The sequence below is a fragment of the Arachis ipaensis genome, chromosome B8, assembly GCF_059453495.1.
Source record: "Arachis ipaensis isolate K30076 ecotype BB chromosome B8, ASM5945349v1, whole genome shotgun sequence".
In the NCBI taxonomy this organism is placed as follows: domain Eukaryota; kingdom Viridiplantae; phylum Streptophyta; class Magnoliopsida; order Fabales; family Fabaceae; genus Arachis; species Arachis ipaensis.
This window is the reverse complement of record NC_142443.1, coordinates 13,047,555-13,061,013: the sequence shown is the minus strand read 5'-3', so window position 1 is coordinate 13,061,013 and position 13,459 is coordinate 13,047,555. Positions and strand designations below refer to the sequence as shown.

The 13,459-nt window shown below is 29.9% G+C and overlaps 1 protein-coding gene across 2 annotated transcripts; it reads left to right on the top strand.

Annotated features, from left to right (window-relative positions):
* Positions 1-446: 446 nt before the first annotated feature.
* LOC107613723 (transcription factor TCP4) lies at positions 447-3,308 on the top strand. 2 transcript variants are annotated; one of them, XM_016315845.3, is made up of 4 exons: positions 447-800; positions 1,222-1,917; positions 2,042-2,764; positions 3,026-3,308. In XM_016315845.3, the coding sequence occupies exons 2-3, from the start codon at positions 1,527-1,529 to the stop codon at positions 2,707-2,709; spliced, it is 1,059 nt and encodes a 352-aa protein (XP_016171331.2). In that variant the 5' UTR covers positions 447-800; positions 1,222-1,526; the 3' UTR covers positions 2,710-2,764; positions 3,026-3,308. The 2 variants fall into 2 exon arrangements, with proteins under 2 accessions (XP_016171331.2, XP_016171332.2); XM_016315846.3 differs by having other exon boundaries at positions 456-800; positions 1,175-1,917.
* Positions 3,309-13,459: the final 10,151 nt, after the last annotated feature.

Here is a 13,459-nt window from a genome sequence, read left to right as displayed (position 1 = left end):
AAAGTTGCAAAATCTAAACCAATTTGATTTTCAATTAGATTAATTTAATTTTAAAAAGTAAAAAATAATATAATATTAAAGTATACTAAATTATAATATTCATTTAAATACAAATTAATGATGGATTGCTATTTATTTATTTAATATTAAATATTATTAAAAAAATTTCTATTTTTTAAAATTTTATTTTCAGTCAGATATTAGATTATCCGAACTAATCCAACCCAAGTTTTATCGATTCAAATTGGTTTGAGTCTATCTATAAATTAAATACAATCCAATTCGAATCAATTAAATTAGGATTATTAATTTTTCTTAATTCCAAACCAAATCGGCTCGTGAACAGCCTTACAAGAGAAGCACAAAAAAGAAAATTAGAAATAGGAAGGAAATAAATGAAAGAAAAGCTGTTAGATGTCATTATCAAAGGGTTCAAAAAGGTGTGGGTACAATACAAGTAGAAGACATGGTGATTGAGAGTTACCTCTCCATCATACACCATCCCCCTTAATCATACTTCATCACTACCAACAACTATACACTACTCTCACTAAAACTCTTTCTCAAAATAATATATTAGAGTGGACAAAATCCCTTATATACTTTTCAGAACATGGCTCAAAAAAGAGCTTGGGGTTTGTGACAACAAACTAACCTCTTTTCTTTCTTTCACTTGCAACAACATTTGCGTTTGTGGGGCTAAAAATAAAACGACCAAAACATCTTTAATCTCTTCACTCATCACACTCTCCCACGCTTTGCAGAACCATCAACCAGCTCTCTCTTACTCTCAACCAAAGGTACCACAAATTATCTTCTTTTCTTTTTTTTTCTACTTTGAATCTCTTGCAAGCCTTCTGAACCCATGTGTTTTTTAACACCCACTTCCCAGTTAGTACAATTCAGTTTCAAGGCTTGGAATTTGGATAAATTAAGAAAAGAAAAGAAAACAAAAAACTGCATATTCTTCTGAAGTCTATCATAAAGTTCAAATTTTATTTTTACTATGTCCTTTTTACTCTATGTTGTTGTAGTTGCAGTTGTAGAAATGATGTATGCATATGAGTCATTTGATGAAATACGTAAGAGAAAGCAAATGAGTTAAATTGGATTTTGTTTTGTTGTGTGTATTTTTATTCACATGCTATGGTTTTTTGGATTTGGAATTTGGTAGTGGTATTGCTCTAGTGGACAGGGAATCTTGAGAGATTGAAATTGCAGGTTTGTTTCTTTCTGGGATCAGCAGCAAGTGGCAGAGCTATCAGAAAATTCAGATGAAGCTCAACAAGAAGAAACACCAATTTAGAGTTAGAAAGGAACCAAATCCAAAGAGTACTATCCACAACAAAAACCTATAACAAACCCAAACCCCAATTTCAAGAAGGGAAAAATAATCTGAATTCCCATCACCAAAATTTTGAGCACAAAACACCCCATATATGATATATGAAATAGGCTCAGAGACAGAACAGAAGAAGAACCTTGTTTGAATCAAACCACAGAGCATATAAAAGTGGTGTGTTATTATGGGAATGAAGAGCACTGGGGGAGAGATTGTTCAAGTCCAAGGTGGTCACATTGTTCGATCCACCGGCCGGAAAGATCGACACAGCAAGGTTTACACGGCGAAAGGGCCGCGTGACCGTCGAGTTAGGCTCTCGGCACACACTGCAATCCAATTCTATGATGTCCAAGACAGGCTTGGTTATGACAGGCCAAGCAAGGCAGTGGACTGGCTTATCAAGAAGGCCAAAGCAGCCATCGACAAACTCGCCGAGCTCCCTCCTTGGGAGCCTACACCTCCTCCTCCCACTACCAATGAGGTGGAGGAGGATCAGAATGGAGGATCAACTGACATGGCAATTGCAGAACAATCAGAGTCTTCTGGTTACAATTTTCAGCTTCAAAGGCAACTTGGTAAGAACCTAACATCATGCTTATTTTGTGCATACATGCATCAAATAAAAACTGCTACCTTATAATTTTGTAGTTTTTTAATTTCAAGCTAATTTACTTGTATTCATATTTGTGTGACATATAGGTGAAGACCCTGAAAACCAACACCACCACTCAGCATTCATTCCTTCACCTATTGACACTGATGGTGGCATAGCATTTTTCCCAACAACGTCTGCTGCTTCCTCCATCAATTTCCAGAGCTACCCTCCTGAGATAATCTCAAGGACCAACAACTCCTCAGAGGATCTTGGACTTTCCCTTCATTCTTTCCAAGATTCTGGCCTAATTCATCATCATGGACAGTCACAACAAGGAGGTGGTGCAGATCATCAAAACCCTTCTTCAAATGACCAAACTCTCTTTGCTAACTACCAGAGAATGGTGGCCTGGAACAGTGATGCCGGAGGCACGCAAGCCGACATGAACCGTTCCGGTTTCATGGTGAATTCACCTGGTTTTTCTTCTGCTTTTTCTCATCATCAACAAAGGGGTACCCTTCAGTCCAGTTTCTCACCATCACTTCGCCCTTGGAGTGAGATTCCTCAAATGGCTTCTTCTAACGAGCATCACCACAACCACAAGTCTCAGCCAATCCAGCAGCAACACCAAGCTTCAATCTTTGGAAGCAGGTTCCTCTCTGATGCATTGCCAGGGTTCTGCATTCCTGCTAGGATTCAAGGTGAAGATGAGAGCCATGGTGTTGGCTCTGACAGGCCTTCATCTTCTGCTTCTCCTAATTCACATCACTGACACCAAAAGCATTGAACTTCACAATGGTGCAGTGTTCCCTATCTATCGGTATCAGGTAATAATACTTCACTGAATCCCCATTATTTTTTTCCTCTCTTGGACCATGATGTTAAACAATTCCATCCAAGGGAAAATGGAAAAGGGAAAGGGACCACTTCAATAGATTTGCACAAAGATGTCATCTTTTTGAGCTTTTCTTTATTTAATAGAACAAATAATGAAAACTCGTCAAAATCAATTGTTTCCTTTTATGCAATACTGAAAATTAAGTACTTTTTCTGAATTCCTCTTATGTCTTATGAATCTTGTCATGCAGGAGCAATGTCTAACTAGATTTGCAATCTTGGGGGAAGATTAAGATGATGGGCACATTTTGATCATCTACAAGACTTTCAAATTTGTCTGGTTGGATTCAACTTCCTTTTTTTTTATGGCTTTCTTTTCTTTCCCTTATTGCAGGCCAATTACACTGGTGTTTTCCCCCCTTCTATATAATTAATAGGGGGTTCCTTCAAAAGTTGTTTGATAAATTTGTGTAATTAAATCTTTATGAAACTTTGCTCAATTAATATAGGGCTTTGAGGTGGATTCCTTGGTCATTTATAGCTCTCATTGCTTGTTAGTGTTGAGAATAGAGTAGTTCAAGAGGAAAAGATTCTGGTTTGGTTTTGATTTATTATTAATTTATTCTCTTCCTCTAGTAGAAAAAGATTTTGGTTTCTTTTATCCTTGCCCCACCCAAGTACAATATTTAAAGGATCACTTTAGAAATCACACTTTCTTGAACAATTTTGCAATGTGTTCTTCTGTCATTCTGTGTCTCCTTCAACTTCAAGTAGCTCTATCAATGAAACTGTCCATTGCATTTTGCATGTAACTTAGTTTCATTGATTTTATTCAAATCATTAGTTATCTGTTGTTTTATTTATATTAGTAAAGTGAGAAAAAAAAAGTATATATCTGTTTTAGATTAATAATTTGTCACATGTAAAATCTGCAAAATAATTTAATAGTAGTTAATCCTTCGTTATCTTCAAGAGCATCATAGTCCAACTGCGTAAATATATTACCAGGAAAAAAAGTGAAAATTATTGAAAAAGTTGAAATAAATTAGAATTTGATTAGGCGTATTTTCAATAGTAACGTGTGGCCCCTCTTCAGTCTTCACACACGAAAGTATCATCAATTGAGTCATAAAACCGTACAAATTAATTTAATGCCGATCCTATTCCTACCTTGCTATAGCTTTGATTATGTTGACTTGAACCATATATCACAAAATTCACAAACTTTAATTAAGAAACTAGCACCTTCTATTCTATGTCAATAATCAAGCTATGGATGCTTATAATTTATACTTATACAGTGACACTTCTTGGTTTATGCAAGAATAGGACTCTAGTTTGGATTACAATTGGAAAATATAAGTGAAGGGTGTGATAGGTTGAATTTATAGTTGTATACTCAAAAAAAAAAAATTATGCTATTTAGTAGAGATATATATATGAAATGGATTTAATCAAGTAAGGAAAGTAAGACTTGTTTCATTTTTTAATATAGGGTGTTAGGGTATCTGGGGCAAAGTTGGGCAAAATAACACTTATCTATTTTTGTAAAAATAAATGATAATGCATCTTTTGCTACTTAAATTATTTGGCATTCAATAATATTGTATTTTATGAAGGATTGAAGTTTATTTTTTTCAACGTACACTAAGGTAGCGTTTGGTGGAGAGACATAGACGGAAAGACTGAGACTGAGAGATAGAGACTAAGAGATAGAAATTGAAATAAATCTCAGTATTCTGTTTGGTGCAAAATGGGAGACAAGAATTGAAATAAGAATGAAACTCTAATTTAATTTGCACAAAGAGTAAAATTAGAATTAATTAATTGAAATGAAAGTATTTTAGGTATAAAATATTATTAAAGTTTCAGTCTTTATCTCTAAAAATTTCAGTTCTTGTGTTCCTATTTTTTGGAGGTACTGAAATACTGCAATTTTAGAGACAGAGACAGAAATTTTAGTACCAGTCTCTAAACTAACAAACACAATACTGAGTCTCAATCTTTCAGTCTCTATCTCAATATCTCAAAACAAATACTACCTAAGGAATTTTCATCTACCATCGGTCTCAGCCAAGTTTCGAATTCGAGCGTACTTGTTGCAAGATAAAGATCATTTATCACTAACTGAATTATTGAAGTATTTAACTAAAGATGTCTTAAAGAAGGTTTGGGTCAGTTTGAGTTTTCTTTTTTGTCCATATTTTATGAGTTCGGGTCTTTCTTTTTGCATGGAAGTTCGGTTCGGTTAGACAGGATGAGAATTCATCGTCAAAAGTATATTTGGGCCTGAGTACTGTTGTCTTCTTTGGGTTTTACACTTTTAGCTTATATATAAACGTAATAATTTGTTAACCAAATAAAAAAAAAGGTAATAATTTGAAAGTTTAGAATAGAGGAAAAACAGGCAAGGTTTTGGTCTAGTGATTATCGTGTATTATAGAGACTTGACCAGGTTAAGTAATAGATAAAACTCTTAAGTATTGTGTGTGTGAATTTGGTATGAGCGAGTCTGTAATGCTTAGAATTAGAAGCTGTACAATTTATTTGACAAAAAATAAAGAAGAACCATAATGTTCAATCTATATAATTATTAAATCAACTATGCTAAGTGTACTTAAAATCAGTAGCTAACGTAAAATATATATTAAAATATATAATACATATTATTATATATATATATATATATATATATATATATATATAATGATTAATTTTAATAATTAAATTTTAATATATAACTAGCATTTTTGTTATTAAATAAATTGAAAATTTTGTATCATATTACATCTATATTTCAAGTCATACGCACACAAAACAAACACAGTTATCAGCTACACGATACGTCACTTAGACTATGTATTCGTGCTCCAAAGGATATTAGAAGTGTTTATGTAAGATGAATAGTTTAAATATTACTGTAATGTCAAAATTTTGAGCCCAAAACATTGTTTTAAAATATGATTTTATTTGCTAGTTTAACATAGCATATTTTGTTCAATAGGTGTACAAAGAATATCTTTAATTATGTCTAGATTGTACCTGAAATATTTCAATAGCACGCAACACTTTTATTTAGTATTTACCCAACCAAACACCGACTTATTGTAGTGTATAGTTATAGTTATATCGTCGTTAGTTGTTTTGAAGCGTCAGCATTTGCAACTACATTGCCGAAATGGGAATGATGATGCTTAGCACATGATCGATGTTAATTTCAACAGAAAAGTCCAAATAACTTTGATCCACCTAAAAAGGAATGCATATATATATTATATAATTTTTTCATGTTTATAAAATCTTTGGGCTCAAAATGATTTATTATATAAAATGTTGAACTTGTGAATGTATTTCTACTAATAAGTAACAATAACACATTAATCTCTTCTCATAAAACAACTGATTTAACTTGATCCATATTTTCAACGAGTAAAAATGTGCTAGAATTACATTATTTCACAATAGAATCTTGCTATATATAAGCCGTTGTGTCATTTCTTTGGTTTGGGGTGGACTAACTAACTTAAGAATTTTGCTACAATTATAACAACAAGTCAATTCTACCTCCTAAACAAAAGTCATTATATAAATAAATTAATCAACTAGTAGTAACGTGGAGATTCATCCTGTGACATTTATTTCAAGTTTGGAAGTCAAGGAATATAATGACGTGTTTCCACTGAATTTCCTGCCATGCATAATGTTATTGATTGCAAAATACTTTTTATTATGAGATTATTTATTAGGTTGTTTGAATAATAAATATCAAATAAAAGAAAATTTTAACCAAGATATATAGCACCCTAAAATCCAAATTTCCAACATCATTTTCAAAGACTTTATCGTGTGACTCAGGTGGGAAACTGGGAATTTGGTATGGTATGGTATCCTGAATTTCTAAGGCCCTTATTATTTATTTGACTTTCAAGAATCAACTTATATTAAGAGTAATATCTCAAATTTGATTTCTTCAACAAATTATTTTTTCATATAAAAATTAATAATTTAGTTCCTAATCTATTAAAATTTTAAACAAATTTTCCTATAATAATTAAAATAAAATAAAAATATCTCTTATTTTTTAAAATATCAGCCAATTTATAATTAATTCTATTTTTTTAAAATCATCTTTTTAAATATTAGAAATTAATTTTTCTAAAATTTTTAGAGATAAGAGACTAATTTATTACTTTTTTAGAAATTACTATGTGAAAAACAAAAATCATTATTGACCAATTTAAAAGATCACATTTAATTTAATTTTTTAAATAAGCTTGATAAGTTGTTGTTGTTGTTGTTTGTGTGAACTTGACGTTGATGTTTGTTAGTGTGAACAGTGTTAGTTGGCGTAGAGAGATGTACTTGGAAGCTATGTTGTGTTCTTTGTTTGTCTGCTTCATTAATAGGAAGTAGGTTGAAATTAACATCTGAATATATATTCTTTGTTACTTCTTATGATGTGCGTTTCTTTTTTCTTCTAAATTTGTGGCAGCATCAGATTGCACATTGCAGTAATGAGAGACCGACGTTCTAACTTCTCATTCACGTTAGAAATAAAACAATATTTTCTATCGTTATTTGTTTGACGTTATTTTTTTCCCTTCTTCCACTTAGAATTAGTAAACAATTAATCTAAACTAGGCATAAATAAATCATGATGTACTTATAATTTTATATACCTGTTCACTATTATTTACTATTTATTTGATCAATTTTGGGGTCCAAGCCTGAGAAAGTAAACTGATGACTTCACGTTTAAATATATACTTTAGCAACTAAAAATCTGAAAAGAAAATAGAAGTGCTGCAAGGAAACTAGCACTACAGTCTACATATTTGCAGCAAGGAATGATTATATGGCTTATTTTATTTTATTTTTTAAAAAATATTATAATAATAAAATTAGGTATTGTATACATGAGTATAAATATATCTGTTGTTTAACTTATTTTTAAGATATATATTTTGTATTCAGATAATATTAGATAATCAAATTTTTAAAAATTATTTTATTTAAAATAAATTCTAAATTAAATACTTAATTCTAAATTTTAAATTTTAAAATTGATTAACTGAAAATTAATTTTTTTTATTATTTTTAATATTTTAATATATATTTTATACTAATATTAATTTTAGAAACAAATTTTAATATACAGTTAATATGATTGGTTATTTTTAAAATAAAATTGAGGATAGAGAGCAGCGGTGACATACAAGCACTAAATAAAAATATAAGAGTATTTACCTATTTTGGTCTCCAAAGAATTTTGGACCAGATACTTTAATCTTTAACTAAAATTAATTATTTGATTGGTCCCTAATAATTAATTTTATCAGTCACTTAGGTCCTTTGTTCCGTCAACTCTAATGGAGGATAAAATAGTCACTGGCAACTCTAACCGGAGACAAAATGGTCCCTGACCACTCTGTTCAGAAACGACACTGTTTTCTCCTCTAACTTAATCATCCGCCAATTCTTTGGTCACTTAATTCTTTGGTCACGTTAAGTCCAGGTAATTAGAGAATTATAAGGAATTACTTTCAAGCTGTTATTCAAGTGAGTTAACTTTTTCAAGATTCAACAAGAATTCATGTAGAAAGAGAGTTATCTTCCAATATACTCTAATTCCTAAGATAAAGAACAAAAGCAATCATTGAATTTAAATCAGTGCATTAATCAAAAGTAGAATGACAATAGAATTAATCCATCAAAATAAATAGAGCTCCTAACATTAACAGAAAAGGTTTTGTTATTCATGACTTAGAGAAAAACTAGGGTTCTCAAATTATGTAAATGTAGAATGAGAAAGAAGGAGATAAGAGAGCTCGAAGGGCTAAATCTTTTTCCCTTTTATATCTAATCTAAATGATTTAAAAATAAAATAAAATAATAAATTCTAAAACCTAAAAGATTGTGTTTTGTTTTAAATAATAAAAAATAAATAAATAAAAAAACGAAAAACTAAAGTACGAAGCTTTCCTTGGAGCTCCAAAACGCTCTAAACGCTAGGCTCGACATTTAGTTATGCTGAGGCAGAAAGCTTTGTTGAAGTTACTGGTTTCCTAGCGCTAAACGTTAGGATTGGTGTTTAGCGCCACTAGCGTGTGGTTTTGGGCACGCTTTACGAGGTACCTGGCGCTAAACTCCGAGTCGTGGCATTTAGCGCCAGCTTAACAGAAAGTTTGCACGAAATACGAGGTGCTTGGTGCCAAACGCCAAGCATGACAGCATTCAATTTCTTCCTTTTTCTTCAGCACGAACTTTGTCAAACTCGTCAAATCTTTTTTGAAATTAATAAAATCACAATGCATCTCAAAGTAACATCCAAACATGCCTAAAACACCAAAACCTAATAAAAACTCAATAAATCTATATCTAAATCATTAAGAAAATATAGAAAAGATACTCACGCATCAACAGACAGTTTCGACCTCGTATCTAAGCTATCAGTGCAATGAGCAATGTCACCGTCCCCGCTCATATGAAAACTAAAGCGATTACTGAACATTGGTTTGGAGAAGAAGATGAAGGAAGCAATCGACGACGACGAGTCTTAACAATCGGATTTGCTGTCTAGATTCATGGAATTATGGGATCCATCAAAGATGATAAGCACTTGAGAGACATAGTCATTGATTTTTAGAGTATGAATTGGTTGAGAACAAGTTGAGGATTTTTTTTCTTGTGAACATTGAAGTTGCAGAGTGTGCACATGCAACTTGAAGTTGTAGTGTTAGACTGTTAGGATTCTGTGAGAGATGATGGAAATTGAAGGAGAACAATGTCGTTTCTGAACAGAAGGAGTCAGTGACCATTTTATCTTATGTTAGAGTTACCAGAGACTATTTTGTCTCCATTAGAATTGATGGATCAAAGGATCAAAGTGACTCACGGAATTAATTGTTAGGGACCAATTGAATAATTAATTTTAGTTGGGAACTAAAATGTCTAATCCAAAATTCTTTGAGGACCAAAATTGGTGAATACTCTAAATAATTTAATGTTTATCTAGGTCAAACCAAATAATAAATATAATTGATTAGTTATAATTAAATTTGTTCGCCCTAATGGTATAATAAAAACATATTAAAACATCAAGGATAAATTATAACTAAATATTAAGGATAAAATTAAAACAAAATAGCATTTGTTATCTTGCAACATTTTTTTAATAAAAATCACATTTATACACCTTTAAAATGCATCACTTTAATACAATGATATATTTTTATTAAAAATAAAATTTATGGTAAATATCATATAAATTTTTTGAAACATATCATCACTTTTATTATATAAAAATAACTTAAATACCTTTAAATTAAATTATGAGAATTAACTAAATATTATATATTTTTTTAATAATTTACCTCTATAATAAATTAATAATACATTTATTAATGTAACAATTAGTTTGTTGTATCCGTAAAATTTTAAATTATAGTAAAAATATAAGATATGATGCAGAAAAAATACTGAAGTACAATGACATAATTTTTTTTATTAAAAAAGTATTTTTTTAAAATTTTTTAAATATGTGTCTATTTTTCAAGTCATAAATTTTAATTGATATAAGCTAATGACACTTAAATATGCCAAAAAAACAATAATAACAATCAATAAAAAAATAAAATTTAAGTAAGACAAATATATTCTGAAAAATTTAAAAATAAAATAAAGGCCTCATGATTATTAATCATAATCATATATATTTACCACAAAATTGATATTTCGAAAGCTCAGAGTATTAATATTTTGTATTTTTTATTTTTTCAATTTTAGACTATCACGAATATTAGTGGTTCTCCAATAATGACAATAATTTTTAAAAATAAACATAATTAAATAATTTTTAAAAATATAATAATTTTTAAAATAACAAAAAAAGTACAATGACAAAAAATATAGTATTTGTGTAGCAATTAAAATTTAATTGCTAATATATAAGTCATATATAATATCATATCACAATCAAATAAGTGTTTAATCAAAGAATTTAATATTTATATAATATGATAAAATAAATTGAAATTTGATTTTAACTATAATAAGTGTTTAAGTTTAAATTTTTATAAATTAAATTTTATTTTTGTATCGAAGTAAATTATGTAATAAAAAAAATTCATAAGGGCATTATTGGCTCAAATAATAGAAATAAGATCATATTAGTTATATTTATACAATAATCCAAGTTATAAAGTTAAATATTCATCTATTCATAAAGTAAAAAAAAAAAAATCTATCACACACACATTAAAGTAAAAAAAAATAATCTATTCATAAATATAAAAATCTTATTAAAAGTTGAATATGCAGATAAAAAAGTAAATTACAACTTACAAAAACTATCTCAAGAATTTGTTATATAAATAGTAAAAGTCATGTATTTATATAAATTAAATTATATTAAATTATAAGATATTTAGATATCTAATTAAATTAATTAATTAAATATAATTGATTTTATTTAATAATTTAAAAAATTAAATTCACATTTAGAAGTATATCAATCTAAATAATCTAGATTGATGATAAAAAAATATAACCAAATTATATAATACAACATAATATTCTTATAAGTTTTTTTAATAGTAGATCTAATGCGAAGATATTTATCATCATTTGCAGGATAATCTAATCTCACAATTATTTAAACTTAAAACTTTGTTTTTATAGAAAAAATTGTATTATTTATTTTAAAAAAATAAAAAATATTTACTCGCTATTATAATTTAAATAGAATATAAATTAGATATTGAATTAATTTTTTAATAATTATTCAGTCACAAATATCCATTAAAGACATGAAATTTAAGAGCGTACAAAATAAATATAACACCCACACTTTTTACACTAACACGATAAAATCATCATCATAAGTCTCTTTAATACAAATTAAACAGAACAACATATAATAATAAAAAATAATTAAATCCAAAAAAGTTATTGAACATCTATTAAGCATTGCGGTTGTTAGCATTGAGAAAGTTTTAACCATTCATTCTTTTATTAGCCATCTTTTAATTCACTCTACACTTCATCTATATGAATATGCCAAGTGTCAAACTCATGCTTAAACCTTTTAAAATCTCATATATTCTTGTAAAATACAATATTATTATGCTTCCTTTCTATACACACCACACCAAAAAATTGAAAAGAATAAAACCATCCATCTTTTTTTTATAGGAACTACTGAATGAAAGAACAGTTGGTAAAAAGATGAGATTATCTTATAGTATATATGACCTTGATGGCTATCAGTGGCTAAGAGAAGAGAGGTTGAATCTTAGCCTCCTTTTTCTTTAGCTTTCAACCTTGAGTTCAGTAGAGATACTTTGAGTAGAAAACATGATGCATTAAGATTTTGTCTCTTAATGCAGTAGTAGATACTTCTGTTTTGTCTCCTATAGTGCAGAACCAGAAACAGAGAAGAAAATAGAGAATGACACATAGAGGTATCCTGGTTCGACTACTTAGTACAATGTAGCCTACATCCAGTCTCCATCACAACAGGACGAAATTTCACTATCTTTCAACAGAATTACATTCATCAATTCTCCCTAGGATCTACCTAATCCTATCTAGGACAAGTCTAAATTCTAACCCAATCTGAACTTGACTAGGATTCAACCTAGCTTTTAAATGCAAAGTGTTAACTCAACTTGCAAGGGAACAAGTTCAGATTCTAACCCACCTGAACTTGACTAGGACTCATCCTAGCTTTCAAATGCAAAGTGCTAACCCAACCCGCAAGAGAACAAGTCCAGATTCTAACCCAACCTAAACTTGACTAGGACTCACCCTAACTTTCAAATGCAAAGTGTTAACCCAACTTGCAAGGAAATCCCCTCAAGATCATGACACAAAATAAAAATACTAACAAAGAATTTCTGAAATAATTTAGACTTTTTCTCCAAGTCTAGCTCACTACCTTTTTCCACTCATTGGCTTTTTTCTTACAAACCTTACTATATTTGTCTTTTTTCAATGAAACTCAGACAGACTAAACTGAGAAAAAAGAATTACAAAATAAAAACCATAAAGGAGAAGAATAAATAACTCAAAGAGCTATGGGAACCTAAACGTGTGCTCTCGCTCCTTATTCCAATCCTTGGCCGTTCACCCCTATTATAAAGGAGTGAAACTTCTAGGACTTGAAACCTTCTTCAGCACATGTTGGTTCTCTTCTCTCAATACACAAATGCAGCAGCGACGTTCACAGAGGAGAGAGAGAGGGAGGGTAGAAGCAGTGACATGCAACCATAGCTTCAATCTTCTCTTAATATTTTTCTTCAAGAATCTTGAATCTGAGCTTTGCATTCTTGCTTTGGCCCTAAGTTTGTTTTTTGACCGTAGATTTCAAGTAGAGCACCATTGACTTCACCTTCTTCATTTTTTCCAGAATGGTGCTTGTGGTCCAGTTGATTTCTTAACATTTATGTGATTTTCTTCCTGATGAGATCTTTCCTTTTGCTATAGCTCCTTTGACCTTCTCTTCTTACTTGAAATTGGAAGCTTGCTTTTTGTTCTTTACTTTGCCCTAACTCTAGAACTTTTTTTTTCTTCTTCTTGCTTCAGAGTGATGTGACGTTAAAGAAAAAGAAGAAAAAAGAATTTTGGTTTGGTGGGTGAAGTAAATAGTTCAAAATGGAATTTGAATCACTTAGTTACCATCTAAG

What these genes read in the sequence shown, in the direction of transcription:
- LOC107613723 (XM_016315845.3), top strand. Translation starts at nt 1,527, where the DNA reads ATGGGAATGAAGAGCACTGGGGGAGAGATTGTTCAAGTCCAAGGTGGT. An exon ending in TCAGCTTCAAAGGCAACTTG is followed by an intron (nt 1,918 to 2,041) that starts GTAAGAACCTAA and finishes TGTGACATATAG; the next exon opens with GTGAAGACCCTGAAAACCAA.